Raw genomic sequence first — 24805 nt, forward strand, 5'->3', positions numbered from 1 at the left:
TCAATTCCCCAGCACCCATGTATCTAGAGCATGCAGTGGCTGGTAGCCCTGGCTTGCCCATCAAATTTAGCTCTACCTTAGTGTTGACTACACCACACCCAACTTCTTTGGACACGTGTTAAGTGCTGGGGGGACGGGAACCCCCCTTTTTCCAGCATCCTAATCTTTTAATCCCAATTGATGTTTTGAGGTAGAGTCTTAAGTGAAGTTCACTGTGTCATCTCAGGGTGGTCTCATGGTGATCCTCCTCTCTGCCTCCCAAATGCTGGGATTAAAGGTGTCCTGCACCACTGGGTGCTGGCTTTAATCCCAATTCTTTACAATGAGAAGTCATGATGCAGTACATCATTGCTAAAGCAGGTAGGGACATGACAATTCACCTGATCTTGTATTATTATTATTTTTTTTTTGAGAGAAAAAGGCGGCAGGGAGAGGAGGGGGAGAATGGCAAACCAGTGCCTCAAGACGCTTGTTTGTGCATCTGGCCTGGCTGTATTTATGTGGGTCTTGGGGAACTGAACCTGGCTCCTTTGGCTTGGCAGGCAAGCATCTTAACCGCTAAACCATTTCTCCAGTCCATATGCTATAGTTTTGTTCTAAAAATCAGAATTGAAGCCAGTTTCTGAAAGCTAGTTTTTATTTGTAAAACTGCCAAACTTCTAGCGGGTGCCAATGGTCACCTGCCACACTCGCACCAGGTTGTCTGTGTAGCCAGCAAACAGAGTCTGTAGGGAGAAACAAAAAAGATCATGAACAGCCTTGAACTCAACTGCTTTCACCTTTTTTTGTTTTGGTTTCGAGGTAGGGTCTCTAGCCCAGGCTGACCTGGAATTCACTATGCAGCTTGGCCTTGAACTCAATGCAATTATACCTCTGCCACCCAAGTGCTGAGATTAAGGCATGTGTCACCATGCCTGGCCAACTGCTCTTACCAAAGATGTGCCTACTGTGCAAGACCGTAATCTTCCTTCACAGGCAGAAATGTGGAAGAAACAAGTTGGAAGTTGAGGAACACTACTTACCTGACCATCAGCAGACCAGGCCAGAGAAGTGCACTGGGGTGGTTCAGCCTTGCTACTAGTACTGATGACTTCTTGCTTCAGTTCATCTACAATGATCTTGCCCTCCAAGTCCTGAGGAACAGACCAAAACCAGTTACAAAAACAGTATTAAAAATGTACCTGCACTTTGCCTAGATAATTCAGGAGGATTCTGCTTTCTAGGGTTCAGGTAGCTCATTTTTTCCCCCAACCAAATATCAATGTAATTTCAAGGCTAGGAATGGCTCAATGGGTTGAACACTTGCTGCACCATCTCAACCTCAACCTGCAGAGACTGACCAGAGGATCACTGGTCAGCCAATCTACGTAAGAACCAGGGAGGTCAGGTTCAGGTCTTGAGAAAGGCAGAAGAGCAAGAGGAGGAAACCCAACCATCCTCCTCTAGTTTCTGTGTGTACATGCGAGCATGCTACATACATGTATGCACTGTACATACCAACACCAGAAAGCAAAATAGATAACTAATTTCATAGGACCTTGTGGACTAGGCCTGTAATCCCCTGTAATCCTACCTAAGCAGAACTGCAAATTAAGTGGGCCTTATACCAGCACTGAGAGGGATATCTAGCAAGTCTGCAGCAAGCCTGCAGATGAGCCCACCCAGGTCACTTCCTTGGATGCCAGGGTCAAGATTTGGGCTCAGGAAGAGCCCGTGCAAGCCTCCCTCAGCACCGCCACACCCAGGGTGACTGAACACAGTGCCCCAAGTGCAAATGCCCAGGGTCCAGGCACCACCTTGCACATCTGGCTGTGTGGGTACTAGGGAATCAAAGCTGGGTCCGTAGTGAGACCCTACCTTAAAAAATAAAGTGCTTACCTGCAGTGTCTAAGGACCCAGGTTTGATTTCCCAGTACTCATGTAAAGCCAGAAGCACAAAGTGCTGCATGCACCTGGAGTTCATCTGCAGTGGGTGGAAGCCCTGGTATGCCTCTTCTGTTTATCTCTTTGCTTGCAAATATATATTAAAAAAAACAAAAACAAGCTGGGCGTGGTGGTGCACACCTTTAATCCCAGCACTAGGCAGGTAGAGATAGGAGAATCACCACCTGGAGACTACATAGTGAATTCCAGATCAGCCTGAGCCAGTGAGACCCTACCTCAAAAAACAAAAATCTCACAAAAAAAACAGGCTGGAGAGATGGCTTAGAGGTTAAGGTACTTGCCTGCAAAGCCAAAGGGGCCAGGTTTTACGACTACCCAGGACCCATGTAAACCAGATGCACAAGGTGGTGCACGCACCTGGAGTTTATTTTGCAGTGGTGGAATGCCTTGATGTGCCCATTCTCTCAAATATTTTTTTAAGAAAATCAATATTAATGTATCCTATCAAGAAATTTCATAGCTGGGCGTGGTGGCGCACACCTTTAATCCCAGCACTTGGCAGGCAGAGGTAGGAGGATCATCGTGTATTCAAGGCCACTCTGACTCCATAGTGAATTCCAGGTCAGCCTGGGCTAGAGTGAGACCCTACCTCCACTCCCCTCCCCCCAAAAATAAAATTTCAACCACCGCAGGTCTTAACCAACAGCTTGATAGCTGGCAGAAGAGCACAGCCAGTCTGCTGGGATTAAAGGCACGCACCACCGTGACCAGCTCAATCTTTTAACACAGCCCACACACTTACCCAGATCTTGATGCTGGGGCCCGTAGCGGCACATAGCCAATAGCGGTTGGGGCTGAAGCATAGGGCATTGATAATGTCCCCACCATCTAGTGTATAAAGGTGCTTGCCTTCATTGAGATCCCACAGCATAGCCTGGCCATCCTGGGAAGAGGAGGAAGGTATTCTGTTAATCGCCCCAACCATTTGAAGGCTTTGTTAAAAATTCTTGCCTTTCCCCAGTAACCTAAAGTTTCTGAAAGCACAAGTGCCAGTGATTACTTTCCCAACTCTTTCCCTTTAATACTTAATGTCAGCTGTATCAACAGCTTCTGACAACTTACAAAACTTTTTCAAATGCTATGTCCAAAACATGCTCATGACCAACCTGGCCCATTTTTAAATTCTATCACCATATTTGGTCAGATAAGCAACTCCTTCTGCAGTAACATCTATCATCACATCATCTACCCCTGAATACCTTGCCCCCAGAAGCACAGAGTGATCCATCTGGAGAGACAGTCACAGTGTTCAGATAGCCTGTGTGGCCAATGTGGTTGGTCTTCAGCTTGCAATTAGCCAAATTCCAAACCTACAAAGACACAAGTTCAGAGGTGAAGAATTCAGCCGTGGGCCCAACGAGACAGGCACAACATCTTAAATGCCAAAGAACTTAGTTTGGTCACTAAAGTCAGCTACGGTTAAACTAGGTTAACAATCATGGGAAATGACTTCCTCTCAAGAAATACCACTTAGCTGTTGGGGATCAAATAGCAAACTACACTGAAAAATAGCAAGAGGTACAAAAGTCAAAGCAGCCTGCCAAACATTCGAACAACCCATGTAGGAGGCAACACATCAGAATGTAAAGGCCTGTACCCATGCTTAAAACTCACACTCACCTTGACTAGCTTGTCCCAGCCACAGGAAACAATGATTGGGTTGCTGCTATTGGGAGAGAAGCGGACGCAGGACACCCACTCTGAATGACTCTCATCCTAAAGGATGGGACAAAGAAAAACAAGAGGAAAAAAGTCTTGTCCCAGGACACTCTAGATCCCTCCCTGTCCCCACAGCAAGCTGGCTGGATGGTGGCAGCACTGCACACACATCCTTAGAACCTTGAAGATCACCAGAATCCCCTTAGATCCCAGTTAAGAGGAAGTGCAGAGGATAACTCCAACACACGCTTTCTTTACCTGGACAGTGTACTTGCAAACACCCAGAGTATTCCAGAGCTTTATGGTTTTGTCTCGGGACCCAGAGACAATCTGCCGGTTGTCAGAAGAGAAGGCAACACTCAACACATCCTTGGTATGGCCCACAAACCGTCTCGTGGTGGTGCCCCTGAGAGAGAGAATTTGGTCACTTTCTAGACAGAATCCACAAATTGCCTCTTTCTAGTTAGGCCCTTATTCCCTGCCCCAGCAGGCTACAGGACCCACAACCCAGGATGGGATGTGGATTACAAAAGGCTCTTTTACTGAATACATGCTAGAGAACCCATTCAGAATTGCAGGACTTGTCCTCATTCCCTTGTAGGGATTAGTTGACAATGTCATCTGTCATCACCAGGATCCTCGATTTTACCAGGTCAACTGCCTCATGATCTGGACAGCTTTCAAGATTAAACACTCTACAGCACTTAAGCAAAACTGTTCAACTTGGGGCGGGAGAGATGGCTCAGCTACTAGATAAAGGCCCTTGCTCGCAAAACCCCTGGGTTCAATTCCCCAGGATCCAGGTAAAGGCCAGATGCATCTCCCCGGATTTTGTTTGCAGAGGTAAAATGTTCAACTTAGACCAGTCCTAGACAATTTCGACCGACAGGACCACAGTCACATCTGCAGCTGTCCTAATACTACAAATGACACAGACCTCCCCAGAGAAACCATCTTCATAAAGCATCTACCTCAATTCTGCCCAGCTTTTCCCCAACGCCCCAGAGCAGCTACTTGCGTTGTGAGATCCCAGAGGCGCAGGGTTCCATCCCAAGAGCCTGAGAGCGCAAACTGGCCATCAGAGGAGATAACCACATCACTGACAAAGTGGGAGTGACCCCGTAAAGCTCGCTGTGGTATGCCATAGTTAGTTTCGTCTCTGGTCAGCTTCCACATGATGATGGTCTTGTCTAAAATGGCCGAGAAAACAGAAGGAAAACGCTTTTTTGAGGAGCCTGGTAGCCTATTTGCTAATCCATTAATTCAAGGTCTCAAGAAAATGGGTGAGTCGAGAGGAAAACAACTGCACCCAATGGCAGAGGAAAACTGTAGGTTGAGAGCTGTTACTGTCTGTCCATGGCTATACCATGACTTTCTATGTATAGTCTCAGGATGGCCTTGAAACTCACAGCTATCCTCTTCCCTCTGCCTCCCGCGTGCTGGGACTTAAAGGTGCGCACTACCACGCCCCGACCCCATGACACTTTTGAAAAAAATCTCTCTAGCCCAGGCTGACCTACAGCTCACGGATCACGGCCTACCCAGCGGTGGCATGTGTGATCACACTTGGCTTTGTACCATGAGACTTTTAACTCAGGTGTAAGATGTTATGGGGCGAGTAGTTGCAGGGCCTCTTGCGACTTAAGTAGGGTCTGAAAAAATGCTGCAGTTACACTGTATGTCACACTCAGCAAGCTTGACAAATGCCTAACTCTCCTAACCGTGAACCTTTTTATGGTGTGGAGGCAAGGCACGTTAAAACAACCTAAACGCTAGGTTCAAGGGAAGGGAGAAATCAGGGCAGGAGCAGCAGACGGGATTTGATTAACAGGATGCTTCTTCAGTCTACTTCCCGGAGGGCCTGGCGGCAGCTCAGAAACAGCCTCTGGTTTTCAGCACGTGCACTCAGATGGCATGTTGGTGTCATCACCGCACCGCTACGTAGGCCCCTATGCACTGAAGTACGCCTCGGGGAGACCATTTGAACAGCCTTCAGCCCTACGGGTCGCGCGGGGATCTGCGCATCGGCAAAGGGTCTGCGCCCCAGGCTGGGGTTTGCACGCCTCCACCACACCCGGGGCCCCGTCCGGCCACCTCCTGCCGCTCCCGCACCTCAGCCCGTACCTCGAGACGCAGACAGGATCATGTCCGGGAACTGCGGGGTGGTAGCGATTTGGGTTACCCAGCCATTGTGGCCCTTGAGGGTGCCACGAAGGGTCATCTGCTCGGTCATGGCTGCGGCTGATGCCGGTGTCGCCGCAGCGACGAGGATGGCACCGGATAGCTCAGAGAGCCGAGCAGCCGCAGGTGCTCCGACCGCGGGCCTGCAGAGGAAAAGAAAGACCGGCCTCCGCCGGAACCGGAAATACCCGCTGCCCGGGGAAAACGCGGACTCCCATGATGCACTGCCGTCCCAAGATGGAGGCGCCGCGGGCCGGAGGCGGCGCGCGGGCGGGGTCGCGGCGCCGGGCCCGCCCGGTGGTCGCGCGGCGTAGTCGGCCGGCGCCCTGCGAATGCGTGGTGAAGACCGGGTGGGCGACTGCGCGTGGCGCCACGCTGAGCCGAGCCGAGCCGAGCCGCCGCCCTTTTCCCGGGGCTCGGCGGCGGAGCAGGCGCACCGTGTGCCCCCGGCGCTCCCGAGGTCCTGGCGTACTTGCACCTTTTCCGGGCGTGACCGTCATCCCAGCACTGTGGAGGCCGAGGCAGGAGGATCGCAAACTCCAGGCCAGCCTGGGCTACATAATTGAGACCGCACCCCACCCCTCCTTCACACACACTAGATCTCATACACAAAGGAAAAAACTGCATTTAATTTTTTTTTTTTTGCTTATTTTTATTTATTTGAGAGTGACAGAGAGAGAGAGAGAGAGAGAATGGGCGCGCCAGGGTCTCCAGCCACTCCAGACGTGTGTGCGCCCCCCCCCCCTTGTGTATCTGGCTAATGTGGGCCCTGGAGAATCGATACTCGAACCGGGGTCCTTAGGCCTCACAGGCAAGCTTTTAATTGCTAATCCATCTCTCCAGCCCCCCAACCTTTTTTTATTTGCAAGTCCCAAACTCCAGACCGACAACACATGTGACACTCTGTGCATCTGGCTATAGTGGGTTCTGAGGAATTAAACCCAGGCCTTCAGGCTTTGCAAACAAGAGCCTTTAACCATCTGAGCCATCTCTTCACCCCAATATTAAATTTCTAAGGAGGTTTTAAACTATGCTATATGAGGAAAGTGTAAGAGAAAAACAAAAGAGAGCACGGGACTTCATCTCTACGGACTGTTCATTGAGAGAAAGCGAGGAGCAGCAGCCTTCCTAGGATAAAGGCTGAAGCACTGGGCCAGGCTAGGGTGCAAGCTTATAGGGAGGATCCTAAGAAAAACAGACTGTTTCAAGTGCAGCTGATAAAATTGTAGCTGTTTGTGTCCGTGTTCAGAACAGACTTCTCAGCCAGAAATGTCTAATGGAGGATACACAAATGGTCTCTGATCCTTCAAGGCCATTTCTTGGCTAAGGGGAGTACATCAATCCCGGAAGGTCTCAAACTTAATGAGGCTAAATACCTCTGTTGCTTCTTTATTGCCCGCAATCTTTACGGATAGTTATTAACTGTAGTTCCCTTTCGTTTTCAGGGAAGGCTATTAACCCTTCATGCTGCCGTGATCTAGCAAATGCAGATCTCTGCTGGCAGGGCTTGTTCCTCTGATGGTGTTGGCTAGGCACTGCATGCCTGGAAGGTTTTAGTCTAGGCAGAATTAGCCTATGTCAAAGCAAATGCGGCACCCAGGTGGAGTTTGCTGGAGGATCCCATGAGTTTGAGGTAAGGGAAGGATGCGGTTTCAGAGCAGATAAGCCTAGATGTGCTAAAAATTGGTCGTGGGCTGCTGCGTATCCACACTACTACCTGGGCCAGACTGCAAGTGTTTCAGAGTATAAAAACACTGGAGAAGTACTTTGTTATACTGAACCTGGGTTTCATGTAGTGAAGAGTGGCCTCAAACTGGCTATGTAGCCAAGGATGACCTTGAACTGCTATCTGTCTCCACCTGAAATGCTGGGATTACAGTCAGAGGTAGGAGGAAGGAGGATCGTGGAGAGTTCAAGGCCAGCCTATTCCAGGTCAGCCTCGGCTAGAACAAGACCCTACCTCAGAACACCTAAAAAATAAATAAATAAATAAAATTTAAGACACCCTGAAATATTTGCGATTTTACAGAAGGGGAACTTAAGGGAAGGATGGAAGAAAGACATATCAGAATTTAGAGCTCTTGTCCAAGAAGGCAAGAGTGGGATTGAGAAGCCCACCTTCAGACAGGGAATTAAAAAAAAAAAAAAATATATATATATATATTTTAATTTTTATTAGCATTTTCCATGATTATAAAAAAAATCCCATGTTAATTCCCTCCTTCCCCCCACCACACTTTCTCCTTTGAAAAAAAATATTTTTATTTATTTGAGAGAGAGAGAACGAGGCAGATAGGGAATGGGCAAACCAAGGCTTCTAGCCACTGCATACAAACTCCAGATGCATGTTCAACCTTGTACGGCTGGCTTATGTGGGTACTTGGGAATCAAACCTGGGTCCTTACTTTTCACAGGCAAGTGCCTTAATTGTTAAGCCATCTCTCCAGCTCAGGTTGGGAGATTTTATGTGTGCCCCTTTGGTGGGTGGCTGGTCTAGCCAATTAGTCCTGAGGACAGATGTCTGGGTCAGGATTTCTGGGAAAGCACAATCTTTGCAGAAATCTTAATTTTCTAGGAAGGGCCTTCTCAGAGGGAGTGGAAGGGCACAGAAATAAGGAAAGGCCAGACCCTTCTGAGGTTTCTTATCTGTAGTAAAATGTTATAACCTAGATTTTCCCCTCCAGGGCCCTGTCACTCCTAAATTACCTCAATTTTAAAATTGAGGCAAACAAATAGTAAAACAAACAAAAACCACATACACTAAATTTTAATTATAAAACAAACTTTTGGCCAAGCACACGCCTTTAATCTCAGAACTTGGGAGGCAGAGGTAGGAGGATCACTATGAGTTTGAAGCCAGCCTGAGACTACATAGTGAATTCCAGGTCAGCCTGGGCTAGAGTGAGACCCTACCTCAAAAAAACAAAATAAATAAATAAATAAAAACATTTTAAAAAGCACAGCATGATAGTGCATACTTGTGATTTTAGCCCTTGGGAGGTAGAGGTAAGAAGACCAGGAGTTCAGGATCATCCTTTGCTACATACAGAGTTTATGGTAAACTTCAGCTACATAAAATTCTGTCTTAAAACAATAATAATCTAGTAATCTCCTCCCTCTGCTTTAATTAAAAAAATATATAGTTTTTGCCTTTTCGGGGTAGGGTCTCACTGTAGCTCAGGCTGACCTGGAATTCACTATGTAGTCTCAGGCTGGCATCCAACTCACAGCAATCCACCTACCTCTGCCTCCCAAGTACTGGGATTAAAGGTGTGTAACACCACGCCTGGCTCTTAAATAAAAGTATCTTAAAAATATAATATCAATTATTTGGCAACTCATATGTTACAAGAGACAAATCTGATCTTGAGAAAAATAAATTACTAAAACAAAATAGAACAGAAAAACTCAAGTGTTCTTTGAAAGACAGGGAATTCAGCTAACAAAGAAGTTTCGAGGCCAGCCCAGAATACATGAGACCCTAAAAAGAAAAACAAGGAAAAGAAAAGAAGGGTGGTTGGGTTAGATGAATGAATTATGAGTGAATGGGTGGGTGGAAAGTGAATAAAAGTTATGGATAGAGGGAGGGCAAAAGAAGTAGGTGTGTATGTTGAATTTGAGGCTTTGAAGGCGATTCTGGCCAGAGACAGACACAGAAGTTTAAGAATGGAGATCTGCAGGAAGCAAGAAAGGGGTAAGTGGGTTTGAGGAAGAAAGTTGGAGATGCACGGAGTTCCAAGACAGCCTCTGCCTTCAGGGTCCTTCTTGCAGCTGCGCGCGCCGCATTTCTGCAGGCCCAGCCTTCCCCGTGCGCGACCCGCCCCGGCTGCAGAGTCCTCCACCACGAAGCGCGCGGGCTAGAAGGGTCAGATTCGCGGGGGGCGCCGTCGCTCTAGCCAGCCTGTGGAAGCCGCTTCCGGTTGTCGGCTCTCCAGAGCGGAGGCTGTCGGTGGGGACGTGGCCGGCTAGAGCGGGGTAGCTGCAACTTCGAGCGCTGCGCCTGACCGTAACTCAGACGCAGCTGGCTGGACGGCCGGACTTCCGGGACGCCGGGAGGGGACACCCCACGGGCCCGCCTGCCCCTCCCTCCTGTGGGGTGGGGCGTGACGTCATCACCCGCCGACGGCCTCGGGGCGGGGTTAACCCGGAAGCCGAGGGTGCCGAGGGTTGTTCCTGCCGGGGCCTCCTGCGGCGGTGGTTTCGAAACAGTGGTTCCTAGGACGCTAGTGGATCATGACCAGCAGTTCTTTAGGATGGAATAAAGCATCAGTGCACAGGGAGAATAGTAAGGGTGTTGCCTTATGAAACTTTTAAGTTATATATGCACGTGTATACTTGGTGTCAAACTGTACTGCTCGGAGTCAGAATCACAGTACAGACACGCCTTAAAGTATCATGTGTTAGGTAGTTGCGTCACCTTGTACGGTGACTGTTGGTACGTGTACAGTTGAAACACAAAGCTAACGATTACCGAAAGTGAGAAAGGAAGGAAAGTTCCATTTCTCTGCTAACGTTTTCTGGAGAGGTTTTGAAAATGGACGTTGAGGTAGGATTTCCTGTACTCCTACCTCTGTCTCCTAAGTGCTGGGATTAAAGGTGTGTGAAAGTCACTACACCTGGCTTGAAACTGAAATCTTTGGAAAAATTACATTTGTTTATTTTTGGGGTAGGGTCTTGCTCTAGTCCAGGCTGACCTGGAATTCACTATGTACTCACAGGGTGGCCTTGAACTGGTCCTTAGGAAGAGACAAAAGTTCTTTGGGAACATGGAACTGTTCTACCGCAGCTGCAGGACACAGAGAATATCTTCAACAAAGTTATTGAAGAAAATTTTTCCAACCTTACAAAAGAGAGATGATCCACATGCAGGAGGTGCACAGGACACCAAATAGACAGGACCAGAGAAGAGACACCCCACAACATGTAATATTCAAAACACCAAAGACAGAAAACAAGGAGAGAGTTCTAAAATCTGTTAGAGAAAAATATAACATACCGAACTAAGCCCATCAGAATTACCTCAATTTTTTCAGTGGAAATTCTGTTATGTATTTCTTTATTTGAGAGACAGAGACAGAAATAGGCAGGGAGAGAGGAGAGAGAAAGAGAGAGGGAGGGAGGGAGAATAGGCATGCTAGGGCCTTCAGCCACTGCAAACGAACTCCAGATGTGTGTGACCCTTTGTGCATCTGGCTTACGTGGGTCCTGGGGAGTCAAACCTGGGTCCTTTGGCTTTGCAGGTAAGCACCTTAACCGCTAAGCCATCTCTCCAGCCCATTCAGTGGACATTCTTAAAGCCAGGAGCTTGGATAGAGTATTTCAAAAATTAAATACCATTTTTCTTTAAAAAGCTTAAAGGCTGGGTAAGTGGCTTAGTGGTTAAGGTATTTGCCTGTGAAGCCAAAGGACCCAGGTTTAACTTCCCAGGACCCAGGTAAGCCAGATGCACAAGGTGACACATGCATCTGGAGTTCGTTTACAGTGGCTGAAGGTCCTGGTGTGCCAGTTCTCTTCCTCTCCTTTTCCCCCTCCTTCCTATCTCTCTCTCAAATAAATAAAACAAAAAAGTTTAACAAAGCCCAGCATGGTGGCTCATGCCTTTAATCCCAGCACTTGGGAGGCAGAGGTAGGATGATTGCCTTGAGTTCAAGGCTACCTTGAGTTGAGACTGCATAGTGAATTCCAAGTCAGCCTTGACTAGAGTGAGGCCTTACCTCAAGCAAACAAACAAACAAACAAAAGCCAGGCATGGTGGCACATGCCTTTAATCTCACCACTTCAGAGGCAGAGGTAGGGGGATCGCTGTGAGTACAAGGTCATCCTGAGGCTACATAGTGAATTCCAGGTCAGCCTGGGCTAGAGTGAGACACTACCTTGAACCTCCCTCCCCACCAAAAAAAGAGAGAAAGAAAAAAATTGTGTGAGAAGAGGCCCTTTAACCCTGAAAGCTTTTTCTTTAGATTGTCCATTCTGTCAACACCTTGACTCTTCTTGATTCTTGAAAATAACATTTGAATTTGACTAAGGTACCATTAAATGTTTTTGGATTTTTCTTTTCTTTCTTTCTTTTCTGGTTTTCAAGGTAGGGTTTCACTCTAGCTCAGTCTGACCTGGAATTTACTATGTAGTCTCAGGGTGGCCTTGAACTCATGGCTTTCTTCATATCTCTGCCTCTTGAGTGCTGGGATTAAAGGCGTGCGCCACCACACCTGAGTTGGATTTTATTATTTATTTATTTGAGAGAGAGAGAGAGAGAGAGAGAATGAGAATGAATGAATATGGGCACACCAGGACATTCAGCCCCTGTAAACAAACCCCAGACGCATGCATCACCTTGTGCATCTGGCTTACGTGGTCCTGGTCCTTTGGCTTTGCAGGCAAATGCCTTAACTGCTAAACCATATGTCCAGCCCTGATTTTGGATTTTAGAGGGCACATGGACATATAAAAAGAAAATCAGGGGCTGGAGAGATTGTTTAGTGTTTAAGATGCTTGCCTGTGAAGCCTAAGGACACAGGTTTGATTCCTTAGGACCCACGTAAAGCCAGATGCATAGGTTGTTGCACATGTCTGGAGTTCATTTGCAGTTGCTGGGGGTCCTGACCTGCCCATTCATTTTCTCTCTCTCTCTCTCTCTCAAAAAAAAAAAAAAAAAAAAAAAAATCCGTATTTCACTTACTGAGAGGTTAGACATACCTAGATATTGTTCTGCCACCTAGTGGCCATCAACAAAATCACTTGTCTAGGCAAAGGAACCAGATGCTTTGCTGTCAGCACTTGATCTGGCTTACAACTTTGAGGTAGCTAAAAACAGGAACCCGAACAATAACTACTACTAGTACTACTAAATAAACTATAAATAAAATAAAAGTCCTGAGGTGTTAATCAGGTACATACTCATGTTATGATAGGAACATATAGGGTTAGTTTCTTCACTCAAGTGGTGAAGTTGGGTTGGGGTCATGGCTTTGTGAATAAAGCACTTGCTTGCCAGATGCCTCAAAAAAAAAAAAAAAAAAAAAAAAAAAAAAAAAAAAAAAAAAGCCAGAAGCTACAGTGGGCTTTTATAATCTCAGTGCACCTATGTGCCTATGTTGGGAAGGGAGACAGAGGCAGAAGAATTTCCCTGAAGCTAGCAAGCCCTAAAGGAGAGAGTGCCTCAAAACAAGGCAGAAGGTGGGGCCGCCAGAAAGTTGTTCTCTGACCTTTATGCTCACACAATAAATAAAGGGTTTTTAAAAATAGAACACAGCTGAGTGAAGAGATGGCAGCCATTAAGGCGCTTGCAGGCAAAGCCAGTGGACCAGGGTTTGATTCCATAGTATCCATGTACAGCCACATGCAGAAGGTGGCACATGTGTCTGGAGTTCATTTGTAGTGGCTAAAGGCCCTGGTGTGTCCATTCTCTATCTGCCTCTCTCTTCTGGCTTTTTTGAGGTAGGGTCTTGCCCTAGTCCAGGCTGACCCAGAATTCACTATGTAGTCTCAGGGTGGACTCAAATTCATAGCGATCCTCTTACCTTTGCCTCCCAAGTGCTAGGATTAAAGGAGTGTGCCACCATGCCCAGACATTTCTCTCTTAAATAAAAATATTAGAAAAAATAGAACGCTGAGGATTGCTGTGAGTTCCAGGCCAACCTGAAACTACATAGTGAATTCCATGTCAGTTTGGGCTAGAGCGAGACCTTACCTCAAAAAACAAAACAAAAATTGAGTAAGAGAAGGGTGTGGGGAAGGTCACTCAAAATTCAAGATATCTGAATAAGACATATGAAAGCCTACTTCTTAGGATAATGGTACCTCCAGAAGCCATAGATGGCTACAGAAAATTTTCAGTGCCAGGGATGGGATACCTTCCAGTGAATTGTTGGCCAGGGAGGTCCCTGTTGCCTCCAAAACATTACAGGTTATTGCCAAGGCCCTTGGTTTCCCATGAGAAACAGATGGTAAGACCCTATTGCTGAAGCATGCCTGGGTGGCAAGGTCACTGAAAAATCAAGCTGGGGTTGAGCTAGAAACCTCCTCCCTATAGACCAGGTGATTGAAAGCTGGGAAAAGCTGCACTGCATGCAGCCCTATGGGAGACAGAAGTCATCAGCGGTGTAAACAGTAGACACAGGAAGCCTCAAGTTTGGCCAGACAGGTCAAATGACCAAACTGGCGCAATAGTGGCATGTCTGCTCTGGGGGAAACCAACTGCTCTCTAATTGGACCGGAGGCCTGCTCTGTGGGAAGGAATACATGCCTGGTACTGACAACCTAATTAAAAGCCCATGGCAGCCAAGTGTGGTGGCACACGTTTTCAATCCCAGCATGTGGGAGGCAGAGGTAGGAGGATTGCTGAGAGTTCAAGGCTGCCCTGAGACTACATAATGAATTCCAGGCTTGCCTGAGCTACCCTACCTTGGAAAACTGGGGGAAAAAGAAAAGCCTATGACAGGGGAGGTCATGTGACTTAGGGGTATAAAGCCTGCTATTGTCTGGCTAAATGCACATATTATTCACACCAAACTGCCCTGAAAACACTACACTTAATGTTCATATTCATATATTAATGCCACTATCATTTTTGGTTAGAGAATCTTCTCTTTTCAGATGGTGGTGACCACTGGGATGACTCAAAAGACATCGTACTGAGGAGAAGAAGTGATGGAGGAGTGTCCAGCACTGAAACATCTCTATCACACCCTCCAAGGTTCCGGGCCCATTGCAGAAGAGGTGGCAGAAAGAATGTAAGAGCCAAAGGAAGCCAAAGGGTACCATTCCTTAAAATGCAACTGTCCAAACAGAAACTGGCCTTGATATACATGACCTTGTAGTGCCTAGCAATACCTTCACAAGACCCTCACAATAGGAGAAAAAGATGATGACATCAAAATAAAAGAGAGACTAATGGAGAGAGGGAGGGGAAATGATGGAGAGCAGAGTTGTGATGGGGAAAGTGGGAAAGAGGAGGGAAATATCATGATTTATTGTCTAAGTATTGAAATTGTCAATAAAAAACTAAAAACAACAACAAAACAAACAAACAAAAAAATAGCCAGGCATGGTGGCACACACCTTTAATCCCAACACTTGGGAGGAAGGGTAAAAGGATGGTCATGATTTTGAGGCCAGCCTGAGACTACATAGTGAATTCTAGGTCAGCCTGGGCTAGAGTGAGATCCTACCTTGGAAAACCAACCAACTAACTAAACAAACAAACAAAAACAACACTGACATTTCTGGGTTTGGTGATGCATTGCTCTTAGGTTGAGGCAGGAACATCAGTTTGACCCAAGTTTGAAGCCTGCTTGGCTTACATGTCAAGGTCCTGTCTCACACACACAGAGTATTCTGCCAAGCACAGTCCTCTGCAGCTTCAGGACTGAAGTCCTCACCGGGTGCTAAGACATGCCAGTCCTGTTGTCAGAGCATCATAGAGGAAAGCCCTGGGAGACTTGAGGAAGCACACATTAAGCTAAGGACCTATGATTCTACAAGCACTCCCGCGAGAGCAAGAAACAAAGGAATCTGACCCAGACTTAAGGGCCCCAGGGGGCTTCCTAGGGAAGGCAGCTTGGGCTGAGACTGGAGGAGGATATGGAGGGCCTTACAGGCAGAAGAAAAGTGTGTGTACAAGTTTGTGTGCAGGGCTGACGAAGTGGAGGAGCGAAAGAAGTGCAGTGTGAGCACAAAACAGCGTGGGCCTGCCAGAGCCAGCCCCGTGGTTCTGCAGTCACGACAAGGCTTTGGACTTTATCTTTTTTCTCTTTTTCGAATTAGGGTCTCACTGTAGCTCAGGCTGACCTGGAATTCACTATGTAGTCTCATGGTGGTCTCAAAGTCACAGCAATCCTTCTACTTCTGCCTCCCAAGTGCTGGGATTAAAGGCGTGCACCACCATGCCCGGCTTTGGATACTATTATTATTTTTAATTCCTAGTTTTTTTCAAGGCAAGGTCTCACTCTAGCCCAGGCTGACCTCTTGGGACTCACTCTGTAGTCCCAAGCTGGTCTCTTACTTCTTCTGCCTCCCAGAATGCTGGGACTAAGGCATGTACCATTACACCCACCTTATTTTTCTTTTCTTTCTTTTTTTAAACTATTTTAGGGCTGGGGAGATGGCTTAGTGGTTAAGTGCTTGCTTCTGAAGCCTAAGAACCCTGGTTCAAGGCTTGATTCCCCAGGACCCATGTAAGCCAGATGTGCAAGGTAGCACATGCATCTGCAGTTTGTTTGCAGTGGCTGGAGGCCCTGGTGTACCCATTCACTTTCTCTCTCTCACTATCTGCCTCTTTCTCTCTCTGTCCGTCACTCTCAAATAAATAAATAAACTGTTTCATTTTTTTTATTTATGAGAGAGAATATGGGTGTGCCAGGGCCTCTAGCCACTGCAAACAAACTCCAGACTCATGCACCACCATGTGCATCTGATTTAACATGGGTTCTGGGGAATTGAATCTGAGTCCTTTAGCTTTGCAGGCATGTACCTTAGCTACTAAGCCATCTCTCCAGCCCTCTCTCTTCTTTTTATAAATAGTTTTATCTATTTGTTTGCAAGCAGAAAGAGACAGAGAGAAAGAAAGCACAGGTGTGCCAGGACCTCTAGTCATTGCAAGCAAACTTCAGATGCATGCGCCACTTTGTGTATGGGCACTGGGGAATTGAGCCAGGGCCATTAGGCTTTGCAGGCAAATGCCTTAAGCAGTGAGCCATCTCTCCAGCCTCCCCAGCACCATTTTTAAGGTAAGAGAGCCTTTGTTCATTTAAGAAAAGGAAAAAGATGGTATGTACAGCTCCTGTCCGTGAGAAGGCAGGTAGAGGTAAAGCCCACCCCTTTGGGACCCAGTGCGGGTTGCTTACATGAACATGGATGAGGGGTAATTTACCTGAGCATGGGTAATTTATCATTCACTATGCCACTGAAGAAAATGTCTCTTCTTCCCCCAGCAACTATTAACTGCCCATAGCTCCTCAGACAGGCCCCTTGGGCCCCTCCCCATTGGTCATTATCTTGAAGGAAGCTACCACCAAAGGTTTAAGCCTCTGGTCCTCAGTACACACTGCTCAGTTTCTCACCTGCCTACAACAGCCCTCGTTAAGCATTTAAAGAAAAGCAAGACACCACCTTCATAGTCCTGAATGATGGCAAGAGGGAATAAAAGGCAGGGCGTGGTGGTGCACACCTTTATTCCCAGCACTCGGGAAGCAGAGGTAGGAGGATAGCCATGAGTTTGAGGCCACCCTGAGAATACATAGTGAATTCCAGGTCAGCTTGGACTAGAGTGAGGCACTGCCTCAAAAAACCAAAAGGGAGTTGGAGGGATGGCTTAGCGGTTTTCCTGCAAAGCCAAAGGGTCCAGGTTTGATTTCCCAGGAACCATGTTACTCAGATGCACAAGGTGGCACATGCATCTGGAGTTTGCAGTGGCTGAAGGCCCTGGTACATCCATACTCTCTCTCTCTGCCTCTTCCTTTCTCTCTCTCTCTCAAATAAAAAAAAATATTAAGGGCTGGAGAGATGGCTTAGCGGTTAAACGCTTGCCTGTGAAGCCTAAGGACCCTGGTTTGAGGCTCGGTTCCCCAGGTCCCACATTAGCCAGATGCATAAGGGGGTGCATGCGTCTGGAGTTCTTTTGCAGAGGCTGGAAGCCCTGGCGCACCCATTCTCTCTCTCCCTCTATCTGTCTTTCTCTCTGTGTCTGTCGCTAATAAATAAATAAAAAAAAATTAAAAAGTTATATAAGAGTGGGGATTAAGGAGCTGGAAAGATGGCTCAGCAGTTAGCAGTTCTTGTTTGCAAAACCTAATGACTCGGGTTTGATTCCTCAGTTCCTATGTAAAGACAGATGTACAAGATGACACATGATTTGGAGTTGGTTTGCAGTGGAAGGAGGCCCTGGAGTGCCTATCCTCACTCTTGTTTTTCAAGGTAGGGTCTTTCTGTAGCCCAGGCTGACCTGGAATTCACTTTGTAGCTCAGGCTGACATTGAATTTACAGCGATCCTCCTCCTTCTGCCTCCTGAGTGCTGGGATTAAAGGCGTGCACCACCACTCCCGTCTTCACTTACTTGCTATCTGCCTTTCTCTCTGTCTCTCTCAAATAAGTAAAGATATTAAAGCAGGGAGGGGGACAAAGTCCTCCAAGCTCTATCAGGGAAGCCTGAAGGCTGCAGGAATCATGTCTTACAAAAAGCAAGGGATGGCTTCCAGGAGAGGTAGGAAAGAGCATGGAGGCAGCTTCCAAGCTCTCAGACCTGGTCTCATATTCCCGCCACTACTTAGACCCTGTGACCCTTTCCCACTCACCTGTGACGTCACTACATGCTAATTAGGCATCAGCCAGACCTTTGTAGTAACCAATCCCCTTATAATGCATTCCTCTTCTCTTCCCGCTCTTTCACAAATGCTTTTAAACCCATTCCCCTGACCAATAAAGGAGCTGTCCTCTGACACAGTCTCCCAGGTCTTCAAGACCCTGCTCTGCCGTTGCCTGTCTGCCCCTGGGAGACCGATGCTCAGCGGCCCCAGGGCAGCCAGGAACCACAAGCTCCCACTGGCTTTCCACACACTTAGTAGGGCTGGGCTAGCTCCTCCCCCAGTGATGCACCCCCTGCAGGGGTCTGCCTGCTGGGGATGGAAAAAAGGAAGTATAATCTTGATCAAAAATACCTCAAGCTATAGGGGATGTATATTCACATTCAAACAACCACACCTTCCTACTTTCATGTCTTCTTTATTTTTTTTTGTGACACAGTTTAATTAGAATTTATTACATGAATCTGGATGGAGGATTATTTTATGTATTTATTTAATGTTTTGGTTTTTGGAGGCAGGGTCTCACTCTGGCCCAGGCTGACCTGAAATTCACTATGTAGTCTCAGGGTGGCCTCGAACTCAAAATGATCCTCTTACCTCTGCCTCCTGAGTGTTGGGATTAAAGGCATGTACCACCAAGCACGGCTTTCAACTATTGCTATTTTATTTTTTAATATTTTATTATTATTTATTTATTTATTTGATGGACAAAGAGGGAGAGAGAGAGAATGGGCCCCACTCCAGTTACTGTAAACGAACTCCAGACACTTGCGTTCCCTTGTGCATCTGCACAAGGTGGCACATGGATCTGGAGTTCATCTGCAGTGGCTGTAGTGGCTGTAGGTCCTGGTACACCCATTCTCTTTGTCTCTCTATCTGCCCCCTCCTAAATAAATAAGTAAAATAAAATAAAATAATAAAACAGATGCTTTTTTTTGAGGCAAGATCTCGCTATAGTTCAGGCTGATTCAGTATGTAGTATCAGGCTGGCATCAAACTCAGGGGGGTCTTCCTACATCTGCCTCCAGAGTGCTGGGATTAAAGGCGTGTGCCACCACGCACAACAAAACAAATGCCTTTTATGATTTGTCATTGGATTACTGAGCTGTGTAACTGCAAGTTAAAAAAAATATATAAAATATATTATATATATATACATATATATATATATATATTTTTTTTTTTTTTTTGAAGAGAGAGAGAGAGGCAGACAGAGATAGAGAGTGGGCACTCCAAAGCCTCTAGTTATTGCAATTGAACTACAGATCCATGCACCACCTTGTGCATCTGGCTTATGTGGGCACTGGGGAATTGAACCTGGGTCCTTAGGCTTCACAGACAAGTGCCTTAACTGATGAACCATCTCTACAGCCCTAACTGCAAGTTTTATGTGCATGCATGGAAAGTTTTGCCATTTCTTTGGAGCCCTGGAACATATTTTAAATACATTTGCAACTTGGGACAGGAAATCAGCTTTATTACAGTACCTGACAACTCAGAAGGCCCGAGGAACTTTTGAATAGAATGTTAACGTTCAACTACAGTCCAGCAGGTGGCAGAGTTGCTCAGGAATTGAAAGAATGTCTTTGGCTGAGAAAGCGCCTCCAAATTTCTCTTGGGACCCAGGGAAAGTGGCAGTTGAGAAAGTAAGGGAGTTTCTTGGTGTTTCATTGAAAAAATTTTAAGTCATTCAGTGATTCTGTTTTTCATTTTGGTACTGGTTTAGCCTAGCAGTGAGGGTTATTTACTGTTTCACTAGTAATGCGAAATGACAGGAATTATTAGATATGCCAGCAAAACTCTTCTTCCCCCTCAAAACCTTTACCTTTTAAGTTCTCTTCTAGTTTTATGAAACTCATTTTCTCCAGGTGTGGTGGTGCACACCTTTAATTCCAGTACTTGGGTGGTAGAGGTAGGAGGATTGCTGTGAGATTGAGGCTAGCCTATGACTACATAGTGAATTAATGAATTTCAGGTCAGCCTACCTGGAACAACCCAAAAAAACAAAACAAAACAAAAGAAAACAAAACAAAACAAAACACAAACAAATTCATGAACCGGGTGTGGTGGCACATGCCTTTAATCCCAGCACATGGGAGGCAGAGGTAGGAGGATTGCTGTGAATTCAAGACCACCCTGAGAATGCAGAGTGAATTCCAGGTCAGCCTGGGCCAGAGTGAGACCCTACCTCGAAAAACCAAAACCAAAACCAAAACCAAAAAACCAAACCAAAACAAAATAAAAAACCAAATTCATTTTCATATACTACTAAGAAGGCTTTCCTGTAATTTATGGGTATCTTTAGGATTCTTTCTTTGTTTTTTTTTTTTTTGGAGGTAGGGTCTCTCTCTAGCCCATGCTGACCTGGAACTCCCTCTGTAGTTCCAGGCTGGCCTCAAGCTCACAGTGAGCCTCCTATCTCTGCCTGGGATTAAAGGCGTGTGCCACCAAGCCTGGCTGGTTCATTTTTTTCAAGGTGAATGCAGTTATTAAGAGAGGACTTGAACAAACCCAAGCATCCCTGTATAAAATAAAACAATAGGTGGTGCTTACTCACCTCTTTCAAGAAACATTTTTGTTTTCTTTTTTACATTATTTACTTGGCCTGGAGAGATGGTTTAGCAGTTAAGGCACTTGCCTGCAAAAACAAAGGACTCAGGTTCGATTTCCCAGGACCCACATAAACCAGATGCATAAGGTGGTGCATGTGTCTGGAGTTTGTTTGCAGCTGCTAGAGGTCCTGGTGAGCCTGTTCTCTATCTGCCTCTTTCTTGCTCTCCCAAAAACAAATAAGAAAAATTTGATCTGGGCATGGTGGCACATGCCTTTAACCCCAGCATTTGGGAGGCTGAGGTAGGAGGATTGCTGTGAGTTTGAGGCCACCCTGAGACTACATAGTGAATTCCAGGTCAGCCTGAGCTAGAGTGAAACCCTACCTCAAAAGAAAAAAAAAAAAAAAAACCAAACAACAAACAAAAAAACCCCAAAAGTTTACTTATTTGAGCGAGAGAAAGAGGGAGAGAGAAAGAAAGAGACAGAGACAGACGACAGACAGGGAGGAGAACGCACACACCAGGGTCTCTAGCCACTACAAACAAACTCCAGACACATGCACCACTTTGTGCATCTGTTTTATGTGGGTAGTGGAGAATTGAACCTGGGTCCTTAGGCTTTGTAGGCAAGCGCCTTAACTGCTAAGCCATCTCTCCAGCTCTTAAAAAAACCTTCTTATTGAAAACTTCCATAAGCACAAACAATACACCATAATCATATCCTTCCCCACCACCCTCATTTCCACTTCCTCAACCCCTCTCTATGGAATGTATTATTTTATTTATTTATTTAAATTTTTTTTTTTTAATTTGAGAGCGACAGACACAAAGAGAAAGACAGATAGAGGGAGAGAGAGAGAATGGGCGCGCCAGGGCTTCCAGCCTCTGCAAACGAACTCCAGACGCGTGCGCCCCCTTGTGCATCTGGCTAACGTGGGACCTGGGGAACCGAGCCTCGAACCGGGGTCCTTAGGCTTCACAGGCAAGCGCTTAACCGCTAAGCCATCTGTCCAGCCCAAATGTATTCTTTTTTTCCAATTAGTTTCTCTTCCATTTTGAGGTCTTAATTTTCCCTCATATTATGCAGGCCTTGTGTAGGTAGTGTCAGCCACTGTTAGGTCATGAATAATATCAAGGTCACTCCCCTCTTGTTGGAAATTTATTAGTATCGAATTAATATTCAACTCTTCCTGGGTTTCTATGATGCACATGTTTGCATAGACAGGCAGCACTCTATCCATTGAGCTCCAATCCAATGTATGTTGTGCTTTTGTATGCAAAGGAAAAAATCTGGGGTCCTTGTTAATGCAGATTCGTGGTCCTATTCTAGCAGTTCTGATTCACCCAGGCTGGTTTTGGAAATCTGCATTTCAAACAAGCACTTCTGGGCGTTTCTGTCACAGAGGACTGCATTGGGAGTAGAGATGCAGTTCTGGTGTCATGTTTTTTCTTTTTCTTAAAAACCTTCCCCCCACTTTTTTTTTTTTTTAATTTTTATTTTCAAGGTAGGGTCTTATTCTAGTCCATGCTGGCCTGGAATTCACTATTTTGACGTGGTCATCTTTCCTTCCTATTATGATGGTCTTGTGTAGGTAGTGTCAGGCACTGTGAGGTCATGGATATCCAGGCCATTTTGTGTCTGGAGGAGCACATTGTAAGGAGTCCTACCCTTCCTTTGGCTCTTACATTCTTCCTGCCACCACTTCTGCATTAGACCCTGAGCCTTGGAAGGTGTGATAGAAATGTTTCAGTGCTGAGCACTCCTTTGTCATTTCTTCTCAGCACAATGGTGCCTTCTAGTCATCCCAGAGGTCACTGCCATCTGAAAAGAGAAGCTCCTCTAACCAAAAGTGAGAGTAGCATTAATATATGGGTAATATCATTTTTTTGTTTTAAAATACTTTATTGGGATCTTTAAAAACCAGGTAGCTGGAAGATAAATATAAGTAAAAATTTTCTGCTTTGCAGGGAAGGTGATGTCTCAGTATGTTGTCTAGGATGATCTTGAACTCACATTCAAGTGATCCTCTGGCTCAGCGGAGTAGCTTAGACAACAGCCTTTGCCAGCATAGCTGATGCTGTCTACCTGGTACACAGCTACTGATTTCAGGCCAGGATTTTGCTTAATAAGTTGGCGGCTGCTTATAGACTAATGCAGGAAATATCAAAATTCTGGGATCAACACAACTCAGATAGTGGTCATCCTTGGTGTCTGCAAAATCCATAGAAACCAGGAGAAAGTGCTCACTGTCCACCTGTCACTGCCTATGAAATGGCAGGAGCCATTATAGGGACATTTGTGTCATCCCAGACACCTGAGGGGAGGTTTCAAACCTCAGGCTTTCAGTCCAAAGAGTCTGTAAAGGGGCACTGCCCCCAGGTGGACGTCCAGAGCTCATGCTTCCTTCAAGAATAAAACCTCTGGGCTGGAGAGATGGCTTAGCGGTTAAACGCTTGCCTGTGAAGCCTAAGGACCCCGGTTTGAGGCTCGGTTCCCCAGGTCCCACGTTAGCCAGATGCACAAGGGGGCGCATGCGTCTGGAGTTTGTTTGCAGAGGCTGGAAGCCCTGGCGCGCCCATTCTCTCTCTCTCCCTCTATCTGTCTTTCTCTCTGGGTCTGTCGCTCTCAAATAAATAAATAAATTAAAAAAAAAAAAAGAATAAAACCTCCACAGACATCTTCACACTGGGACCTACCTGTGAGGACCCGTGCTACCTGTGCTGGGCTGTGGGCCACCTGCTCAGTGGTCAGCCCGCTCTGCCTCTGGCACACAGTAGGCAACAGGTGTACACTGCCATGCCCATCACATGGAACAAACAGAAAGCAAGATTTCATTTACTTATTTATAAGCACAGAGTGAGGCAGAGAGGTTTGGGGGGTGGGGGAGGCACACAAGGGCATCTTGCCACTCCAAATGAATTCCAGATGCATGTGCCGCTTTGTGTATCTGGCTTTATGTACATACTGAGGAATCAAAATCGAGCCACCAGGCTTTGCAAACAAGCACCTTTAACTGCTGAGCTATCTCTCTAGCTCCATGATTTTTTTCTTCTTCATTTTATTGACAACTTCAATAATTGTAAACCATATCCCATGGCAATTTGCTCCCTCCTCCTACTTTCCCCTTTAAAACACCACCTCCATCATATCTCCTTCCCCTCTCAATCAGTCTCTCTTTTATTTTGATGTCCTGATCTTTTCCTCCTATTATGATGGTTTTGTGTAGGTAGTGTCAGGCACTGTGAGGTCATGGGTATCCAGGCCATTTTGTGTCTGGAGGAGCATGTTGTAAGGAGTCCTACACTTCCTTTGGTTCTTACATTCTTTCCGCCACCTCTTCCACATTAGACCCTGAACCTTGGAAGGTGTGATAGAGATGTTTCAGTGCTGAGTGCTCTTCTGTCACTTCTCAGCACCATGGTTCCTTCTGAGTCATCCCAAGGTCACTGCCATCTGAAAAGAGAAGGTTCTCTATCCAAAAGTGAGAGTGGTATTAATATATGGGTATGAACATTAACAGACATGCTTACTGGGCAGTTTGGTGAGCATAGTATATACATTTAGCCAGACACTAGCAGACATTACACCTCTAGGGCTCATGACTAACCCTGTTGTAGGTTTTCAGTATCAGGGATATATTCCCTCACATGGTAAAGCAAATTTTCCAACCAACAGTGAGAGCAGCTTGGGTTAAAGGGAACATGCAAAGTTCTTTGAGAGGTTTGTGTGTGTGTGTGTGTGTGTGTGTGTGTGTATGTGTGTGTGTGCATGCATGCCCCCTGTTCTTCTCCATAGAGTAGTGTGGACTTCTTTCTAAAGTCCGAGTTTCCAGACCTTGGGATTCTGATTTTGTTCTCAATACCAGATATGAGTTCTCTATCACTGAGGAGGCCTCATGTTCAACCAGAGAACACTTGGTTACCCACAAAGGCTATGTGCCACTATTGCACAAATGTGTACTTCTCGTCTGCCTGGCTGATTTCACAGTTTGCAGGATCCCCTGCTTATTCATGCTGTTGGTGGCTGTTGTCCTCCAGTAGCTCCCATTGGGGTTTCCAGTGCTGTGAGGGCCAGCCAGGAGGGAGCTAGTTCCCCTTTCCATTCCTGCATGATATACGGATGTCCTGTGACTGCAGCCTGTGGTATCTTCAGCAATAGGGTCTTTTGG

The 24805-nt window shown here is 46.2% G+C and overlaps 1 protein-coding gene and 2 non-coding genes across 3 annotated transcripts; all 3 read right to left on the reverse strand.

Moving 5' to 3' along the window:
* Positions 1-619: 619 nt before the first annotated feature.
* On the reverse strand, positions 620-5949 carry Rack1 (receptor for activated C kinase 1). The gene is made up of 8 exons (XM_004657466.2): positions 5728-5949; positions 4622-4793; positions 3862-4009; positions 3565-3660; positions 3144-3254; positions 2687-2827; positions 1023-1133; positions 620-725 (listed from the first exon to the last, which is right to left on the reverse strand). The coding sequence occupies exons 1-8, from the start codon at positions 5834-5836 to the stop codon at positions 660-662; spliced, it is 954 nt and encodes a 317-aa protein (XP_004657523.1). The 5' UTR covers positions 5837-5949; the 3' UTR covers positions 620-659.
* On the reverse strand, positions 4163-4241 carry LOC123461908. The gene has a single exon (XR_006637954.1). It is a non-coding gene; the product is annotated as a small nucleolar RNA SNORD96 family (small nucleolar RNA).
* On the reverse strand, positions 5472-5539 carry LOC123461920. The gene has a single exon (XR_006637965.1). It is a non-coding gene; the product is annotated as a small nucleolar RNA SNORD95 (small nucleolar RNA).
* Positions 5950-24805: the final 18856 nt, after the last annotated feature.

The sequence above is a fragment of the Jaculus jaculus genome, chromosome 6 (assembly GCF_020740685.1).
Source record: "Jaculus jaculus isolate mJacJac1 chromosome 6, mJacJac1.mat.Y.cur, whole genome shotgun sequence".
NCBI lineage: Eukaryota > Metazoa > Chordata > Mammalia > Rodentia > Dipodidae > Jaculus > Jaculus jaculus.